The sequence below is a fragment of the Accipiter gentilis genome, chromosome 18, assembly GCF_929443795.1.
Source record: "Accipiter gentilis chromosome 18, bAccGen1.1, whole genome shotgun sequence".
NCBI lineage: Eukaryota > Metazoa > Chordata > Aves > Accipitriformes > Accipitridae > Astur > Astur gentilis.
In genome coordinates, this window is record NC_064897.1 from 24,923,680 (window position 1) to 24,943,001 (window position 19,322).

General features: G+C 43.1%; 2 protein-coding genes across 5 annotated transcripts in view; one reads left to right on the forward strand and one right to left on the reverse strand.

Annotated features, from left to right (window-relative positions):
- Positions 1-102: 102 nt before the first annotated feature.
- Positions 103-12,481, forward strand: FBXO7 (F-box protein 7). Of its 2 annotated transcripts, none has more exons than XM_049822563.1 (9): positions 103-349; positions 1,859-2,156; positions 4,175-4,402; positions 5,798-5,939; positions 7,139-7,222; positions 8,334-8,426; positions 9,391-9,567; positions 10,231-10,268; positions 10,644-12,481. In XM_049822563.1, exons 1-9 carry the CDS (start codon positions 228-230, stop codon positions 11,046-11,048), a joined length of 1,587 nt encoding a protein of 528 aa, XP_049678520.1. In that variant the 5' UTR covers positions 103-227; the 3' UTR covers positions 11,049-12,481. The 2 variants fall into 2 exon arrangements, with proteins under 2 accessions (XP_049678520.1, XP_049678522.1); XM_049822565.1 differs by lacking the exon at positions 103-349 and adding an exon at positions 1,117-1,145.
- A 38-nt stretch (positions 12,482-12,519) lies between these two features.
- SYN3 (synapsin III) overlaps positions 12,520-19,322 on the reverse strand; it is a 264,723-nt gene continuing 257,920 nt past the window's right edge. For all 3 annotated transcript variants that reach the window (XM_049822562.1, XM_049822561.1, XM_049822560.1), the window contains 2 exons: positions 18,971-19,268; positions 12,520-17,425 (listed from right to left, as the gene is read on the reverse strand). In XM_049822562.1, coding sequence (XP_049678519.1) covers positions 17,293-17,425; positions 18,971-19,268 — 431 coding nt within the window. In that variant the 3' untranslated portion in view covers positions 12,520-17,292. The remainder of the gene's footprint in view (positions 17,426-18,970; positions 19,269-19,322) is intronic.

Below are 19,322 nucleotides of genomic sequence, written 5' to 3' on the forward strand. Positions count from 1 at the left end.
GCGAGCGGCCGGCGGCGCGTTAGGAAACGCCTCAGGCCCCGGGGGCGGGGCCGACCGGGGAGGGGGCGTGGCCGTGCGGTCTGAGGCGGTGCCGCGCCAACCAAAACAACGACACGCCCCGGCAGCCCTTGCGCCCGCTCCCCTCCCGCCACCATCACCATCGCCGCCACCCGGCGGGGCCCGCTTCGGGGGCGCGAAGGCGGGCTCGGAGATCCGCCGCCGCCGCCATGAAGCTCCGGGTGCGGGTACAGAAGCGAACGGCGCCGTTGGAGGTTCAGGGGGCGGAGCCAACGCTGGGGGAGCTGCGCGCGCAGCTGCGCCGGGCCCTGCTGCCCGCCTGGGGGTACAGGTAGCGTGCGGAACGAACCATCGCGGGGTGGGGGGGTGTGTATGTATGTATGTGTGTGTGTGTAGGGGGGAAGGCCGCGCGCGCAAGCTTGGGCCGGCGGCGCCGTACCACGCGGCGCGGGGGGAGGGGCGGGGCGGTCCGGCCCATCTCGTTCTCTCCCCCCCCCCCCCCCCACCTCCGCCTGCCCCACGGTGTCTCTGCTGCCCCCTGCCGGGCGGGCGGTGCCGGCGCTGCCGCCGTGTGAGGGGGGGCGGGAAGGGGCGGCGGGCGCTGGCGGCCCCCCGGGGCGGACGGTTCTTCTTTTGGCCGACCGGGAGGAGGAGGAGGGGAGGCAGAGCGAACGGGGTCGAGAGGTACCGAGGGCTCCGGGGTGAAGCCCGCGGTGTGAAGGGGCGGTGGTTGGGTTGGTAGGCCCGTGTGCGGTACCACAGAGCGGGGGTAGGGGGGGGGGCACCGCGGCCGGTCACGGCAGCTTCTGAGGAGATTTTTGCTTCGGCGGCTGTTCGCTGCGGAACAGGAAAGTAAAACTTACTTTGGGAAACGCTGAGCCGTGAAATAAGGGTTGCAGCTTGGGCAGAGCTGACTTAAATTTCCCCGTGGGTTTTACGTCACTAAAATTCTTGTAGGTTGTCCGTTTTATAGTTTTGCTGTCTTCTTAGAGAGCCTCTGAGGTTTAAATTTCATCAGTGTTTTATCTGTGAAGAACTCGTGGCAGCCTTTATAAGAGAGTGAAGTCTGCAAAATCAATTTAAGAAATACCTATGCAAGGGGCTCATTTTCCGATGGTGGCTAAAGGGTTTGTATTGCCAGACTTTTAATTGGGTGCGACGTACTGATGTTCCACTGGTGACACGTACATTTGATAGCACTGCGCTCTGCTGCATAGCAGTGTGGGCAGGAGAAATCTGAAGTTGCTGCTTGTCTTGCCACAGTGGGTGTGTTTTATAGCTGATGCTGGGTAGCTGCTTCCGTGCTACCCAGCTGCATTTCTGTTTGTTTGTTTTGTTTTTTTTTTCCGTAAGTGCTTGCCCTGAAGCATCTTTTCTTATTATCCTCATTTGCAATTAGCATGCTGTAGGACAGCTGCTGACCTTTTGAAATGAATAATTTGCTTAATCAGAGGGCAAGATGGTTGAGTCTGCAAGAGTATCTTGTTTTTAAATAATCTCAGCCAGTAGTTTATTTAAAGCTTATTTTGCTAGGTGTGATGTCTTCTAATTTGTAGGACACTTGTTTGCTTTCCTTTGTAACTGTTTTACGAACAATTACTGTAAATTAAGTTATACCTACCAAGCAGCTATGGCTACTTAAAATGTACTTGGAGAGAAACATGGGGGAAATAATTTAATACCATTTTTTTTCCTCACTCTTCCTTTAATAATGGATTAAAACCGGCAGCATAGTACTATTGTAGTATGCAGTATGCATTTCTAACTATACCTCTGTGTGCAGTTACCCAGGTGCAGCCAACTATACTTCCTTTTTTCTTTTTTTTTTTCTATTTTGCAGTTCTGATACTGAGTTTTCAATAACATTGAACAGAAAAGATGCTCTCACAGAAGATCAGAAGACCTTAGCTTCATACGGGATTGTTTCTGGTGATTTGATATGCTTATTACTAGAAGAAGCAGATGGACAACCCAACCTACCTCCTCCTCCTTCTACTCCTCCCCGACTTGAGAATGGTCATGAGCCGTCCACCTTGATCCCCAACAAAAGTCAGGCCAACAGTCCAAATGAAGAAGGGCAGAATGAGCAATCTGAAAACCAGAAAGCTCGAGGGGAAGTTCAAAAGACTGACGAGAGGGTAAGTACATGAGAATTGCCCTGCACAACATAAGGCAAAAAACAAGGTATCTTGTTGTGTCAGTTGCTGTACTACATAGTAGAGAATCTTTTCAGAATAATTGGCTCCTTATACTTGTCTGAAATATAGCCAGTTACTTGGATGGAAATTTGTCTCTATTCTTTGTTTATTAGCTGTGACATGCAAGCTAGTTCAGAGACCCTGAGATGTTTCAGGTCTGACATTTTTACAGGATTTAATGTTTCTGCTGGAACATGCACTTTCTGTAAGGTAGTTAGGAGTGTGCTTCTTACCTGCCTCAGTGCTGTCTTCTCAAGGAAACTGATTCTAGGTACTGAACAAACGCGACAGGCACTGCCTGACGGAAACACTACTGGCAAGATGAGTGCACGATTCCTTTCTAATGGGTTATAACAGTTCCCTGTGATTCAGATGGCCTGCCTTAGTGTGAGACCTTAGTGTGAGGTGCAGGCCATCTGAATCACAGGGAACTGTTATAACCCATTAGAAAGGAGGTAGTGTTGCTGAGATAGCTCCTGCCTCATGCTTTGTAGGTGTACACATGTATGATCCCGAATGCTTCAAGCAACTAATAGGCACATTTTTTCATATTACTCACTGGTTTGTTTCCTGTGTGACAGTACGTATGATAGTTAAGCAGATAACAGCTCCCACCAGCTGCTGGGTCCTGTGGTTAATGGCCTTCCTAAAGGAGGCTCTGCAGGTACAGCCTAGTGCCATGGTCTGTCTCATTACACGATCCTGTCTGTTTTAGGCAGGAGCTTGAGAAGCTGGGAGGAAATTGTCTTCCAACAATCTTTCAAAGCAAGTATTTTTTTTGTTTTGGAATGAATTTCAAATACAAAATGTCCCTTAATACAACCTTTATATGAGGCCTTTTAAATTTTAATGTATGAAAATTAAGATTTAGGATAAAAAGAATTGTAAAATAATGAAAGAAAAGGTAGTTGGACCATTGTCTCATTGATTCTTGTTGGGAGCAATAACCCTTACATGGTGCTGTGGGCATGCAAGCTCCTTATGTCTGTCAGTCAGACCATAGTAAAGCTGTGCAGAAGTATCTCTTTCATATTTATTTAGTATTTGAAGGCAAGATGAAGGATTCTTACATCTTCCTCCAAAATTGTGGTGAAAGATGGCAGGAAAATTTCTAAGTAACTAAGTGTCATTATAGAAGAGCTCTAGAAGTCTGAAAAACTATGTTTAACTGGGGCTACGTCTATTGCTGTTAATGAGAGAAGGGAGGTTCCATGGGTGGATGGCCATGCCAGCCTCATACAAACATAAGGGTGTCTTGGGCCATTGAGCGTAGATGTGGGGGAGAAGTACCTACAGCTCCTTTAGACTCTTTTTTTCCCTTTCCTCAACCTTCCCTTAGATAAATCTGCTTAAAGTTTCCATTCGCTACTTTTTTTGGTAATGTATCTGTGGGTGGTTTTATAAATTACGTAATAATATGCTGTGATTTTGGTAGAAGAAAGGAAGCCACAATAAAACCACAGTCCTCCTCAAGTGGCAGCAGATACACTCCATTGATGTTTTTTTTTTTTTTTTTTTTTTCCCCAGCTATTTAGGCCTGTTGTGTTTCTAAGCAGCCTGAGTTACCATTTTGGTTACTTGCCATGCATGTTGGCTAAATTTAAATAAATTGTGATACACAGGGATAATTTACTCACTATAGGATGTTGCAAAAATTCTAATGAAGGTTTAGTTTATTATTATCACTTTGTTTTCAAGTAGTATATGCAATAAAATGAGAGATCCTTTTATGAAGGATCTTGCATCATAAATATTAAAAAATACAGAGGCTATGTGTATAATCCCAGTCTCCATCTGGGATGCTAGAAAATGGAGATGTAATGAGTCTGTGCAACTTGCATGAGAAATCAGTAGAGCAGACTTGGTGCCTGTGAGGACTGGAATAAGGAGATGAATAATATTGATGTATATAGAGGTGTAATTTTCTGAACGATGGTGTGTTTTGCTTTCCCTTGAAGGCAGGATCCAGTCTAGAGTTTCCTTCTGGATTAGTCCCAGAAGATGTTGACCTGGAAGAAGGTACAGGTTCCTATCCCTCCGAACCCATGCTGTGCAGTGAAGCTGCTGATGGTGAAATACCACATTCCTTAGAGATGCTCTACCTTTCTGCTGAGTGTACCAGTGCCACTGATGCCTTGATTGTTCTAGTACATCTTCTCATGATGGAGACAGGCTATGTACCTCAGGTAGGTGCACAACCAATCAGGAAATTCCTTGGTCAGTATGAGAAAGCTGTGGAATATTGTGGGAATGTGGGATACAAGATGCATCTGAAGATCCACTTCTGGCTTTGTATATGTCAGTCAGCAGCTGGGGCTGCTGAAGTATCAGCTTCTCTAATTTGCCGGACCAGTAAGCATTAAGGCTAAAGACTAGAGCAGCTTTTAGGTGTGAGAGAAGAAGCCTGTCCCTGTGTTTCTTTCGGTCCTCAGCCTCACTGGGACCCAGCTGACAACCTCCTGTTTCTGCTTTATACATTTGAGCTTGTGTAGATGTGCTTAGACTGTAGCACTTCTTTGAAGCACTGCCTTAAGCATCAGTATCATCTCAATGGTATCCTGTTCAAATGGTGGTTAACAAGGCCTAGGTCTGACAAAATGGTGTCTCCAGTTCCTTATTCACTTCAGCTGAGTTCAGTTATGCTTTGGTTCTGCTAACCTACAGAGATATCTAACTCGTAGTTGAGCATCTATGGCAATACCTCTGTATGATGTATGAATTCACCTTTTCCCTTTAGATTTTCAGAGTTGCATTGTATGTTTACTGATATGTGGTGGAACATGTAGAACAAAGATTTGCCCTCAGGGAAGGTGTTTAAATTCTCATGTTTTTTCTTGCAGTGAGGTTAACTGAGCACATGTAGGGGGTCAGTTTAGGTTTCCGGTTGACCAATGCCAGTTTAATAAATCTGCTAAGGTAATTGCATTTCTATAGCCTGAAATGCTATCTGAAGAATACATTTGCCACTGGAAAGAAAGTTTGTTTACGTCAGTCAGTAGGCTTGGAAGTAGGGAAGATGATTGCTGCACAGATTGAAGAGGAAAGAGAGAGAGTCTACTTGTAGTTGTGATTATGTTGTGTCCCCCTCTGGGATTCCATCTGAGCCTTTTCATGCTGAAATTGAAGGGAAAAACTGTTAGTCCACTCAGATTTTTGAATGGATTTCAAGCTATGATTCTTCAAGCCCTGTCAGAGCTCATAAGTTCACAGAAAAGGTATGATGACATGTTTTTCATGCAGTAAATTAACGTACATGCAGGAGTAGTCAGAATGGTGGAACAAATGACAGAATGAAGTACATAAAGAAATAGGTGTGAATCTGCTCACTGAACAGCCTCCCCTGTCACACACTGGGACAGGTTAAAAAATTATTAAACTTCTCCTTAGATTTTCTGATAGTCTTGGGGAAAATAGTATATAATCATGCAATTGTAGTCTGTGTCATAATGTGCATTGGGACTAAACCAAGATTTGAATTGCAGGCAGCATTCTGCTAGTTCCTAGCTTTTAATTCTCTTTTTTCACCCCTTAGTCTTGGTACATTGCTAAAGTATGGCGGTGTTATCTCTGTGTATTTTTAGGGGACAGAAGCCAAGGCAGTGTCTATGCCAGAGAAATGGAGAGGGAACGGTGTTTATAAGCTACAGTACACTCATCCTCTTTGCGAAGAAGGTTCTGCTGGTTTGACTTGTGTGCCTTTGGGAGATCTTGTTGCTATTAATGGTAAGTTAGTCAAGTTTTTATCCTGGATGCACATTGCTAAATATCACCATTGTTTAGCAAGAAAAGACTTAAATGTGCTTTTGTGCACTCTGTTTAGAACTGCACCTTGATTATCCAGGTTGCTGAGGTGTGCCGCTTCCTGATGCTTAATATTCTTGGCATTTCCTGTCTCCCTGTTAACTGTTTCTCTCCCTCTCATCATAACAGATCAATCCTTAGAGGATTCAGCTGGCCTTTTCATTGCAATGTTGTAGAAATCTGTTTCTTGTCTCATTTCATGGGAACTTTCGTATACATTGCCAAACATTAAAGGAGGTAGATTTGCTCCAGCTACAATATTTTGTCTTGTCTCATGTTCTTTGCATGACTTATAAACAACTTCCAGACTATGTATTCTTTAGCTTTAATGTATAATCTTTCTGGTAGCATGCCAAAAGTTTAACTGTGGTCTCAAAAATTGTGTTTAGTTTAAACTATTCAGTCCAGAAGATTTAGGGAAGTCTAATTTTTTGAGGCAACTTCCATATCACTTGGTGGGGTTTTTTTGGTTTTGTTTGTTCATTTGTTTGGTTTTTCATTCTTTTTCATATTTTATTTAGCATTCGAGCAATTCCACATTTTTGCAGAACCAACACTAAATTGGGTCTTGATTGTAATTTCAAGATACCATTGATTCAAATTTTTATGTTTATTTGTAAAACTTGTAACTGATTATGCCAATTTGTAGAAGCACATATGTTTTCTCAGGACGTGTACACATTTTGATCAAATTTTTTGACCAAGTGAGGTTAAGGTTAGATTTAGGACAATGTAGTAACTACCATGCATATAGTGTTCATATAGTAAGCCTGTTGAATCTTTCTCTAGTTAATGTTTCTTTAATGACTGGGTTATAATAATGGCTCGTTGTGTACCTCTTTTAGCTGTGTTACATCTCTTTCCGCGTGACACGACTGTGGAAGGCAATGCTTGGTTTCTGTCACCAAGAACTTTGTTTATTCCCTGCTATTTTAAGTCCCATTTTATTTTTCTGAAATTTTTATTTGTCTAGCTGCTTGCTATAGTTGGGTATTTTCCTTGAGGGGATCTGGTAAGGGAGGAAAGTAAAACACCTCCAAAGGGTAAGGCAGTAATGAAGTTGTCTTTGTCATCTCTGTGTGTTTTAAATTTTGAAATGTCTTTTTTTCTTATGTTTGCAGCAACATTAAAAATCAACAAAGAGATTAAAGGTGTTAAGAGAATACAGCTATTGCCAGCATCCTTTGTTTGCTTTCAGGAGCCAGGTATGATTGAGCTATGATACTCATAGTAGTAAACTGAAAGTAAAGAAGTGACACAGTGAATAAGGATATACTTCAGTAGGGCTCAGAATAGGTACAGAATAGCAAAAAGGAACAAAAATGTGGTTACCATTTAGGTTAGTGATAGCTCTGTGGTAAAAGGAATTAAGAGTGTAGCCATTTACTTACATTTTGTTGTTAATTTGAATTTCTTGGATTAATAGTGGAAAGAAAGAACCTTGCAAAGCCCAAGTCATCCTTTGGCCTACATATGCCTGTTATTTATGGGGTCTTAAGCATATGTGTGAATCGCTGGGATAGCAGTGCTGGATTATATCCCCTTTCTGCCTGGCAGTTCAGGACTTCAGAGGCTGATGGTACCCTACACTCTTGTTGTGGCACTGTAATTGTTACATTCTTTTTGTCAGAAAACATCTGCTGACTACATAGCTCTCTCCAGAATGCCAAAATTAGAGGGAAAAGTAAGGAGGTGGTGGAGGAGAGAAGGGCAGGTAGATATGGATCCTTGTGAGCACAGACCTGACTAGCCTTTTTGTTCTCTGAAGTATATGAACTGCTTTGTTGGCAGTTGAGGCTCACTCAGTGTCCTGCACTGTGTCCTGGGTAGCCCCGGTTGCTGATGTACAATTCCAGTTGACAGGCTTTGGAAGAATTAACTGAGCACTGAAATGTATCCGATATAACGGTAGTCTTATGGCTCCTCTGTCTTCAGAGAACAGAATGGAAAAACGTTCCTGTCAGAAAAATGAATATTGCAGGCATTTACAACATAGGTGCATGTTACACGTGAGCTCTGAAATCTGACAGAGGAAGTCCTGACAGCTTGAGAGTCAGTTTGTTTCTGAAGAACTCAAGTATTTCTCTTAATGATGTAAAGCCAAAGGAAAACCTAGCGTGACCTTGGAACTGGTCTTTAGTTTGTCAATGAATTGCTTATTGCATGATTGTTACACTCTAGCTGCAGAGTTGCTCCCATCAAGATGACAAGCAGATTACAGTTCTGCTTATAAGAAACCCATAATTCTTCTGTTCTTATGTAATTTTTGCATTATAACCTCCTGAAGTTAAGCTTTTTACCTCTCTTCTTTGATAGAAAAGGCTGCAGGTGTTTACAAAGACCTTCAGAAATTATCCCGTCTCTTTAAAGACCAGCTGGTTTACTCTCTTCTGGCTGCTGCCCGACAAGGTGAGAGAAAATGTTTACAATTAGAGATGGTACTTCATTTTTGAGGATGGAAGGGAGCGGGTCTCTCTGAAGGAACAGTGTTAGAAACAGCTGCTCAGTGATGGGTGTATAAAGAGTAAGCATAAAGTCATTTGTACATTCTAAAGAAATTATATTAATCTTTGCATCTCAGCAAATGTTAATATGTTGATTATTTCCTGTTTTTTTTTTTTCCCTGATTGCTCTAGTTACATTTAAGAGACTGAAGTGGAGTGGCTGTTATCCACACTTGGTGATGAGAAAATCATACCACAATAATTTTGTGGCAGCAGTTCTGTAGTTTTGATCCATTTCTTTGTCAAAGCAGAAAAATTTATATAGCATCATATTTGGAAGTCTAACCCCAGGAATGATCTTCTCAGTAACTGGTCATTGAGGGCTTGGAAAGGATGGTAGGAAGTAACTCAAGCTGGTGTTTGTGAAGCAGTAGGAAGCCAGGCTTTCTCTGCATAGGTATTGCCATAAAAGGTCTCAGCTTTGTATTCTGAAGACTATTCAATGGAATTCCCTCTAGACTTCAGTGTGGAAAGGTTTTATGTGAAGCATGTGCTCTATATTTGATGTGCTTTTTGTGGGCTCATGAAATTGGGCAGGTCTTTTTTCTTTTACCTATTCCTTTGTTCTGTAGCCTATAAACATAGTTAGGTGTGTGAAATGATTCTTAGGCTTAGTGGCCAATAGTGGTCAGTATGAAGTGCCATTTCCCCTATTTTGTGCACTCCATAAATGTACTTAAGAGTTGCAAGAGATCTGTTTTATAAGAAATCATGTCACAGTACTTTTTGAGAAAAGTGGTGTAACTCGGGCATCAAAGGGAAATGATTTAAGGGAAAGTTTATAATGTCCTTTCTTTCTTTTAGGGTCTTTAGAGATAGAGTACACTCTGCACCACTTAGGTAATGCTTCTATTTTCTCTACTTTGTAGCTCTGAACTTGCCAGATGTGTTTGGGTTAGTGGTCCTTCCTCTTGAGCTCAAGCTTCGGATTTTCAGACTGCTGGATGTCCGTTCACTCATCTCTCTTTCTGCTGTTTGCCGTGATCTTTACACAGCTTCAAATGACCAGCTTCTATGGAGGTTTATGTATCTGCGAGATTTCCGAGGTAACGTTGAGACACATGAACAGAGGCATTAGGTCTGACAGGTTTTGTTAAGAGGCTCCTCAGGCAACCACTTCTGATTTTTAAACACTGTGAGTAAATGCAGTCATTTGTGATGTTGACCAGTACAGATGGTCAGGTGTAATTCAGGTGGATGCGCGATTTTCTGCCAGGAAAACTGGTGACAGTCTGCTGAGCCATTACTGATGGACTACATAGTTCTTCCCATTGTGTGGCACAGACTTTCCTTGTTTTCATCTGTTTCCCTGGCTACCTTGGTGTTTTGGCTACTGCAGATATTGGGAAGTGGAGGGAAGAGATATTGCTGCTATAATTTCTCACAAAAGATTGAAGGAATAAGGTGATCAAGGGAGGTGCTGTCAGAAGTCAAAGTTGGGGACAATGTTTCTGGGATTTCTCTATTCATTAACTTTTGGAGATGATGCTTTACATAGAATGGGTATGCAAGCAGATTACCTATTGATTGGTCCTGGAGCTTTATATTTTTTAAGATGCATTATCTTTATGAAAAATGTATTGACCCAAAGTGTTTTTTCATCTCTTGATTATTCTGCAAGTTCTGACAAAACTGTGGGCATCTGTGGCATGAATGCTACTTAAAGGTAAAATAAATTGCTCTTCTTAATTTTATGCTTCTCTTTGTAGATCCTATTGCGAGGCCTCGTGACACAGACTGGAAAGAAGTAGGTGGCGTTTTTTTATATAATCTCAGTGAGATTAGTCTCCATGGGCTAGTTTGAGAATAAAGCATAGACATTGGGAGGCAGTAACTTTTGAATTAAATTTTCGTTTAAAAGTGTGGTGTTCTGTGTACACCTGTTGAGTTTGGTCGGAGTAGGAGAAAACAACAAGTTATGTGGTGCATGCCCAAATCGTGGGTTAGAGGTCTTCCAGAGATGCTGTGTTTGGTCTTTGGCAGTCAGGGGAGTTGCTATTCTGGGTTTTCAGACTGGCGAGGAGTGCTTTTCTGAGAAGTGCTGCAGAACTGAATGCAATTGCTGAAGGTGGAACACAAAAGCATTTACAGAGCTTTAAAATGCCTTTGTTTCTGTCTGCAGCTATACAAGAAAAAGTTGAAACAGAAGAAGGAGGCCCTGAGATGGAGGCACATGATGTTTCTGCCCCCTACACCTCATCCAATCCCCTTTCATCCCAACCCATTCTATCCTAATCCCTTTCCTCCCAACCCGTTCCCATCAAACCCCATCTATCCCCCAATGATCATTGGTGGAGAATATGATGAGAGACCAACACTTCCTTATGTTGGAGACCCAATTAACTCACTCATTCCTGGCCCAGGAGAAGCACCAGGCCAGTTTCCTCCTTTCAGACCACATTTTGACCCAATTGGTTCCTTGCCTGGAGCAAACCCTACACTTCCAGGACGAGCTGGTCCCAATGACAGGTTTTCACCTAGACCCAGCCGGGGCCGCCCCATGGACATTCGCCGTGCGTTCATTTGATTGCTGCTTTTTCCTTCAGTGAGTTTTCTAGTCCCTGAGCTTGCTTTCTAACTGCAGGAGATTGCAAATCCCAGGCACTAACATCTGCCTTCTCTTCAGATTGTGGCAAGAACATGTGTGCATGGTAATGTTTCAACCACAAAGGCTGGGTTTGTTTTATGCTCTGGTAGTACTGTACCATCTGGCACTAAGGTCTGTTTCACGAAGAGCTGCAACTTAGAACAGTTTGTTCTGCTTCCCGCCTCCCTTGCCCTTAATCATCTGTGAAGTGCTACTTAGAGACCAGAAGGATACCAGCCAAATACTTGCTGCATCAGATAAAGAGCACTTTAAATACAAAGCCTATACTTGTCTGTCTTATTTGAAAAGTTTTATTAAGTTGCCAGGAAAAATGATGATGTTTAAAATCTGCCTGGCTAATAATCTCTATTGACAAAAACATCTACCACATAGAACAGGATACTACCACTGTTAGATGTGCGTTCATGGAAATTTTCAAAGATGATATTTCCTTTTTCCTTTAATGTTTTATTAGGTAAAAAGCATTTTTGTATTGTTACTTAATACACAAAGTATACAGGGAAGGGATTTTCTTTACAACGGAAATATTAGAACACAAATCAATTCATTTTACAAACAACTGAGTAAAGTCATGCTACAGTGCAACTCGGAAGTCTGAACAGAAGCAGAGCAGTTTTACAAAGAACCAGCAGCAAAACTTTTGTCTTTCTCCTTGTCTTTACAAATAAGGAGCTGTAGTACATGGCTGCATTTACTGTGTGTGAACTAAAACTGGTGCAAAAATAAATCTTTCCTCCTGCCTAACTTACTTAAGGAATTAAATAAGTTGATCTGGTTGCAGTGGAAATGGGATCACAGCAGGAGAAGCAGAATGAATTCTCACTTTACTGCAGTAAATTCCATTTAATTCCATTACTTAAGTATCAAAATCTATCTTGCCAAGAGGAAATGTGTTATAGCATGTTAATGAGCACCTTTCAAGTGTGGCCATATTAACTAATGAGCAACTAACAAGACCACTGTTAAAGTCTGACGATACCTGCAGGCTGATGCTGGAGCTCAATTAAAGGAAGACCGGAATGACTAAACTTTGTTAGAACTTTTCATTTCTTACATATTTTTTTAAGATGGATTGATCTCAGTGTTTCTATAAATGTAAATGGTACTGATGACTGTTGTGACAGCTGATACTATTTTCTAAAATCTTTTTGAAATTCCAGCAGTGGAAATGGAATGACATTTCCTGTTGAATACAAGCTATTTAATCCATAATACTTATGTGCTTTTTCAGGTGATATTTCAGTGATTCATCTTCTTGTTTTGTATAAAGTCAGCTGACTTCAGTAGGGTCAGGAAGTTTTGCCATTAACTCTGGTGGAAGTAAAATATAATACTTTATTTTGCTGTCATAAGTTGTATTGCTTCTTTCTTCCCTTTTCTATTTCACAGCAATGGCATGCCAGTGCAAATCCTCCCATAATTAAACACCTAACAGTATGTATTTAGGGACAGTGGTTTCACTTCAATACCAACATTAGCCTTAATTTTCGACATTTGCCTGCAGTGGTTGAATGGCCTTGTTCGAACAGAATTTTCAGTTAAGTGAAGCGTATAGTCAGGCCTCTTAGAGCTTACAGTGATTCTTTATATTCCACTGACTATAAAAACGAAAAGGGAAATCTAGACTGCGTTGGTCTTGCACCATTTTGTCCTTGTGATGAGTGCTGCAGAAATGCTTCAGAAGTAACTGGGTCACGTGGAAGGTGTAAGGTCTTGTGTACCTGCCTGTGACTAGTTGAAGAAGAAAATACCGCTGCAGATATGAGCAGGACTGCTGTTCTTCTGAACCTTAGCTTTATACAAGACTCTCAGTTGCATGGGAACATAAGTGACATTCCTCTTGAAATACCACACTTAGATACTACAAGAAAGTCAAGGTGTTTCTCAGTCTGTATCTAAACAGCAAAATGTAAACTAATTTTCCAGGTGGTGGATATGAGTGGGTGTCATAGCTGTGTCCCAGCTCTTTCTTGGGCTGGATCCAAACACGCAAATCTATTCATGTTTCCTGGTTTCCATGTGAAGAAAATTAAAGCATGCAGGACGAAAGGGAAGCTCTGACCAGGTGCTCAATTATCACAGCTGTGTGAGAAGGATCCTAAGGCATGCTCTGGGGCATGTCTGCCCTGTGATTTAAAAGTAACTTTTATTCACCAACTTTTCTGTTGCCTTCTTACTGCCCCTAACTCCAGCTGTTACATTTAGGTACCTACATACCTCTTGGATCTACCTTAGTTCCCCATTCATAAAAATAGAGAATATACCCCTTGTATTCCCTCTCTCTTGCTTTGTTAGATTGTAGGGATTTTGGAATAGAAACCCTACATAAAAGGTGATAACCTGAATACACGATGATGCATTTATGAATCTCCTGCTAGCCACAACATCTAGTGTGTGAGCATCATAGCTGTAGATTGAAGTGTACTGTTGGAACATTTATAGGACACAGTATAGAGTTTCACCAAGCTGTGTGGTGCTGTTGACGTGCTGGAGGGAAGGGATGCCATCCAGAGGGACCTTGACAGGCTTCAGAGGTGGGGCCATGCCAACATCATGAAGTGCAACAAGGCCAAGTGCAAGGTGCTGCACGTGAGTCAGGGCAATCCCAAGCACAAACACAGGCTGGGCAATGAGTGGATTGAGAGCAGCCCTGTGGAGAAGGACTTGGGGGTGTTGATTGACAAGAAGCTCAACATGACCCAGCCATGTGTGCTTACAGCCCAGAAAGCCAACTCTTTTCTGGGCTGCATCACAAGAAGTGTGACCAGCAGGTCGAGGGAGGGGATTCTCCCCCTTTACTCCGTTCTGGTGAGATCCCACCTGGAGTACTGCATTTAGCTCTGGGGCCCCCAACATAAGAAGGACATGGAGCTGTTGAAGCGAGTCCAGAGGAGGGCCACCAAGATGATGAGAGGGCTGGAGCACCTCTCCTATGAAGACAGCCTGAGAGAGTTGGGGTTGTTCAGCCTGGAGAAGGCTCTGGGGACACCTTCTAGCAGCCTTCCAGTACCTAAAGGGGAGCCTACAAGAAAGCTGGAGAGGGACCTTTTACAAGGGCAGTAGTGACAGGACAAGGGGTAATGGCTTTAAATGGAAAGAGGGTAGATTTAGATTAGATACAAGGAAGAAGTTCTTTACAGTGAGGGTGGTGAGGCACTGGAACAGAGGTTCTGCCCAGAGAGGTTGTGGCTGCCCCATCCCTGGCAGCGTTCAAGGCCAGGTTGGATGGGGCTTTGAGCAACCTGGTCTAGTGGAAGGTGTCCCTGCCCATGGCAGGGCGGTTGGAACTAGATGATCTTTAAGGTTCCTTCCAACCCAAACCATTCTATGGTTCTATAATTCATCATTTTAACCTAGGAAGTGAATGCAGTGTTTTCATTAAAGCGCTTCTGTGCATAGAACTGAAGATGCTTTTCAGGAACTGTAGGATTAACCAAGTTAAGCTGAGAGTGCCTGTTGCTTTTAGTTGTTTTTGCAAGGTGGAGCTAGGAGGAGGGGAGATGCCATTCTGCTTGTCCCTTGAAAGACGACAGCTGGGAGCTGTAGGCAAATGGAGAGATCTGAGTCACTGCTGGGTATCTAGTCAACAGTGCTATCCTGTTACTGTGGTCCATTGGAGGACAGCCCTGCTGTGTTCACATGCAGCATCAGCAAACGATCCAACCGTTGTGGTTTCAGTGATGAACTGGGGTCGATTTATGGGGCCATGCCATACTAGTCACTAGTTACTTATTTTTTGTATAGGTTGTATTGGTAAGAGAGACATAAAAAGATTCAGGGGATAGAGCAATTGAGGATTCTGGCAGTAAACTTTTATTTCTGTCTTTGCATCTCTGGTGACCATTTAGTAGGGAAAGGCATAAACCATGCTGAAGGAAGTGTTATAGAAGGAAATTCTCTCCCACCAGAGTTGTATTACCTCCTCTCCATGTAGTGGAGCCTGTTAATCTGCTATTGTTCTTGCCAGTGGGACAGTGCTTGCTCAAGGCCATTTGTCACTCTTTTATTGCTCCTGGAGACTGCAAAACAGCAGGGTCTGGTTTTTTTCTCAGACAATGACATGTAATTATGATGCTACATTGTAAACTGCTTAGCAAACCTGGAAGGATAACACAGAACTGGGAAAAAAAAAAAAAAAAAGATAAATCATCAGGGAATAGGGTGGTTCTATAATACTGAACTTGAGTTATAAATCATTGATCCAGATGAGTCTCTTGAGAGCCTTCCAAACTGGGAAAGCTATGCTGTTACTTGCCTGAAAGTGCACAGGTCACAAAAGCCATTATATGTGTAAAGGCCTACTCAGGGGTAGGTCGTACAAGGTCCAGATGACTGCATTGGATTTAGATGTTCATTACAGGTGCTATGCGGAAAGGAGTTGCTTGTTTGAGTTTATTCCCACCAGTGAACTGTAAGATTCAAGATGGCAAATGCTGCTGTTGCTCTTGCTGCTTTGGGGATCTCCCTGTTTAAGTGACAGCAAAGATCTCTGCCATTGTTTTTAATTTACTAACCTCCCTGCTTCCCTGGGCATTTCTAAGTGTCATCAGAGTGAAGTTGCTAAGGGAAGCACAAAGCCAAAAGTCTGGCCTTGAAGCTGTATGCACGGTTTGTGACTAAAGTACTTGACAAAACATGAAGTCAAGTCGAGGTGGGGTGGGGACTGGCATTAGGTGTGTTACAAACAGAACTAGCACGGTGCAATGAGTAGGTTCTCGGCTGGTAGAAACAGCCATAGATGACATTGATTTACCTGGGGCAGTTTTTTCAATCGTGAATGTAGCTTGTGTCATTCCTGTTTTTTGCCATGTCCTAGTTCTAATATATGTGCTCATACACAGCTTCATTCTGTGTTGCAGGCTTAGAGGAAAAGCATGTCTGGCAAAGATCCATCTCTGTCTTCTCTGGAAGAATAATTCTTGGGGGTGGTCGGGGAGGACTAACACTGATCATTACCTGCTTGGGGCAATCCCATACATGTCCTCCCATGGCTTGGTGTCTCTGGATGGACCCCAGCTCATCTTGGTTGTAAAGGAGTTTTGTTGTAAAGGATAGTTTTCCTGTTCTATTGCAGGTTTGTCACCTTGCATTCATTTTGCACTCACCCCAGTGAAGTCAATGGGAGTTCAAGGAGAGAGACAGGATTTCACTCCATCTCTCTGTCCATTCGGTATTATGGAACACTCAGCACACCAGTATGTGCACTTCATCAGCTCTGCTATTAATTAAGCATATTCCTGGGGGACATACTTAGCCAGATGTGACCAAGTCACCAAAGTGCTGGGAGTTTAGCTGGGTTTTGTCTGGAATTTGTGTGAATGTGAACATGAACTCTTGTGTTTCCAGGGGCAGGGGAAGAAGTTGGTTTTCGTGTGGAAGGCCCATTTCGCAGGTTATTTTTGAGCTAAGGCTACAGGGTTAGAACAGGACATTTTTCTCTCAGAACTCAGGAATCATGTGCAGGGAACATAAATGCAAGGCATGAAACAGAGATGTTTTATCTGCTATGAGCGGAGTGATCTGCAACAAACCAGCAGTCCATCTGGATGACCTGCTTATGTGATCTTTGGCGCTTACTGATGCCTGGTACCATATTTAACTTGAATGTAGTTTTGCTCTGAAAAGTGACTTTTTATAAAGTTGGTATCATGAAGTTCCACAGTTCATTGTGTTTCCATGCTCAAGCATGCTCACTTTATCAGTCAATGAATACTTATTCTTGACTCTATCTTTGCACATCTGTTTCTGAAATAAGCCTATATTTTCTTTTAGCTCGGCCTCAACAAGGATTCAGTAATTGGAAGTTAGCAATTGTATTGACTATATACAAATCGAAATAAAATCTAGTTTGCACTGTTATAACTCTGTTGACTCCACAGGGGTTAGCAAGAGTAAAATCTGCTTTACAACTCAGTCATTTGAATAGATGTGATTCTGATTATGCACAAAAACCAATGAAATAGTGCCACTTTTATATAGTCACTTTTCAGACCATTATTAGAATATTTTCTTTGTATTAAAACAACTATAGCTTCCTAAATTCCCTTTACCCAGGTGTTAGTTGTAAATCGCTGGGTACCATTGAGTGTATTTCAGGATGATGTCAGGTACACTGATATGAAGAGTAAGGGCTGACAAAAGCACAGATCCAGCTGCAGGGCTATTAATCAGAAAACAGGCTAGCAAATGATTTCCTCAGGTTGCGGATGGTCTCAGCTTTTGCTTCGTCTTCGTTGGCATTTCCCCTCTGAGATGATTCAGATATGCTGAAGGTGTTTGTCAGGGACTGTGATTTGCTGAAATGGAAAACAGAATTCAGGCTCAGCAGGACAAGGTGGTAGTTCAAAGCTGATTACTGATGCTTTGTGTTCCATCACACAGACAAATTCAAGGATGAAAGGAAAGGTTAGCAAGAAGAATCTCCATATGCTAAGACATCTAGGAATGGGGGAGGCAGGGTGGGGTGGAAGAGGATGGGACACGGACAGGTGGCTCCAATATCACAGTCCAGACTAGTAAGTGTTTATGAAAACATCTGACTAAAAGTACGCAGTTGCCGTTTGGTGCGGCTGTTGTGAGGAACAGTTAAGTCCTTTTGCTGCTAATACAGAAGAATGGATTCGTACTGAGGCTCACCTGTCTCTCATCAGCTGTACCATGAATGATGGTCCTGTCCTTTCAGACGTGAGAGCATGAGAGGTTCGGCAAGTTGGTAGCCATGTCCCCTGCAACATGTGCTGTTGCCTGCCCTCCCTGGCATGTCTGCTCTGACTGTCAGCTGTGTTATGCAGATCTTTTGGTTGGCCACACTGCTCCTGCTGGGTGTGTATCTGCTAGCATTTAAGTTCAGATCAGGACTGTCCTTTTGAAGTAAATCTCCCAATTTTCCCCGCTACCATGCTTTGTTACTGTGTGGTTTCTCCTGTCAGTAACAGGCATTCAGCACAAGACCGCACTCTGAACTAAAGTACCTGAAACATGTATAGTGTGGCGACTGCATCCTTAGCACCAACATTTTGATCCTTAACTACACTGCTCTTGGTTTGCCTTGCTCATGTAGACATCATCATTGAAAGCCTGTTCCAGAACATCACTCCTCTGCTGCCTAGAAACTGTCTTCTCGTTCCTAGCCTATATTTTGTTCTGGCCTGTTCATACCAATTTGCTCTTGTGTCAACTTTTTGTCGATGCCAAACATTTTTTTGCCAGTCTTTCCTACCACAGTGCCAGGCAGATATGCTCCATGAAGGGTGGGAGCAAAGGCTGCTACCAAAGATCCACAATAATTCAGTGGTGTGCTCTGCTCCAGAAGAGCGCTTAAACATACAGTCACCATTTGGAATTTTATATATGTAAGTAGTACCACTTCCACTTCCCCCTGCACCCCCTGCCTTTTTGCTACCAATTGCAAACAATTGCCTGGTGAAGAACCTTGTGTGGCTCCTTCATTCAGGGAATAGCGAAGGAATGACTCTTGTTGAGCTTTCTGGCCCATAATGCGCTGAATACAGCCTTTAAGGAGTGTATACCCTGCTGTGAAGGTGGTAGATGTGTTGATGTGGCTGGGACAGAGCACATGATTAACAATGAGCACATGAACAAGAGGAAGAACGTGAAATCTTGGAGATATCAAGTACAACTTGTTCTTTCTGACAACAAGAATGGTGGCCTGTTATGCCCAGGCTTATATACCTCTGAAGTCACTCGCAGTTGTCCAGGCCTTTGTCCCTGGGGACTACTGCCTGACAACAGGTGATACATTCTTCATGTCAGCTCAGGGTACTTTTTTGACAGCCTTATTCTACTATCTACAGATATTAGCAGTTTAACAGGGCACCTACTTCAGATGCGGGTGTGGGGTGGCTTGCTGCTTGGACGTTTCGGTGGGGCTTGGCTGGCTAGGAGCCCGGCCTTGAGCAGGAGGTCTAGGCTGCTGTGGAGGGAACACGCCTGCCTTGGAAGGCTGGACTGGAGAGGACCCAGTTGCCGATCGGACTTGCTGTGGAGATCCAGGTGACCTTTGCTGCTGAGGTGAAGTGGACTGGGGACTCTGGGGCTGCTGTCCTTGAGGAGAGAGCCGCTGCTGTGGAGGTGCATTTGTTCGTGGAGGCTGAGATCCCTGAGGCTGGCGTGGTCCGCCTGAAAGGGAGATGTAGACAAAAACATGAGGAATTGCATGTGGTGGACAACAAG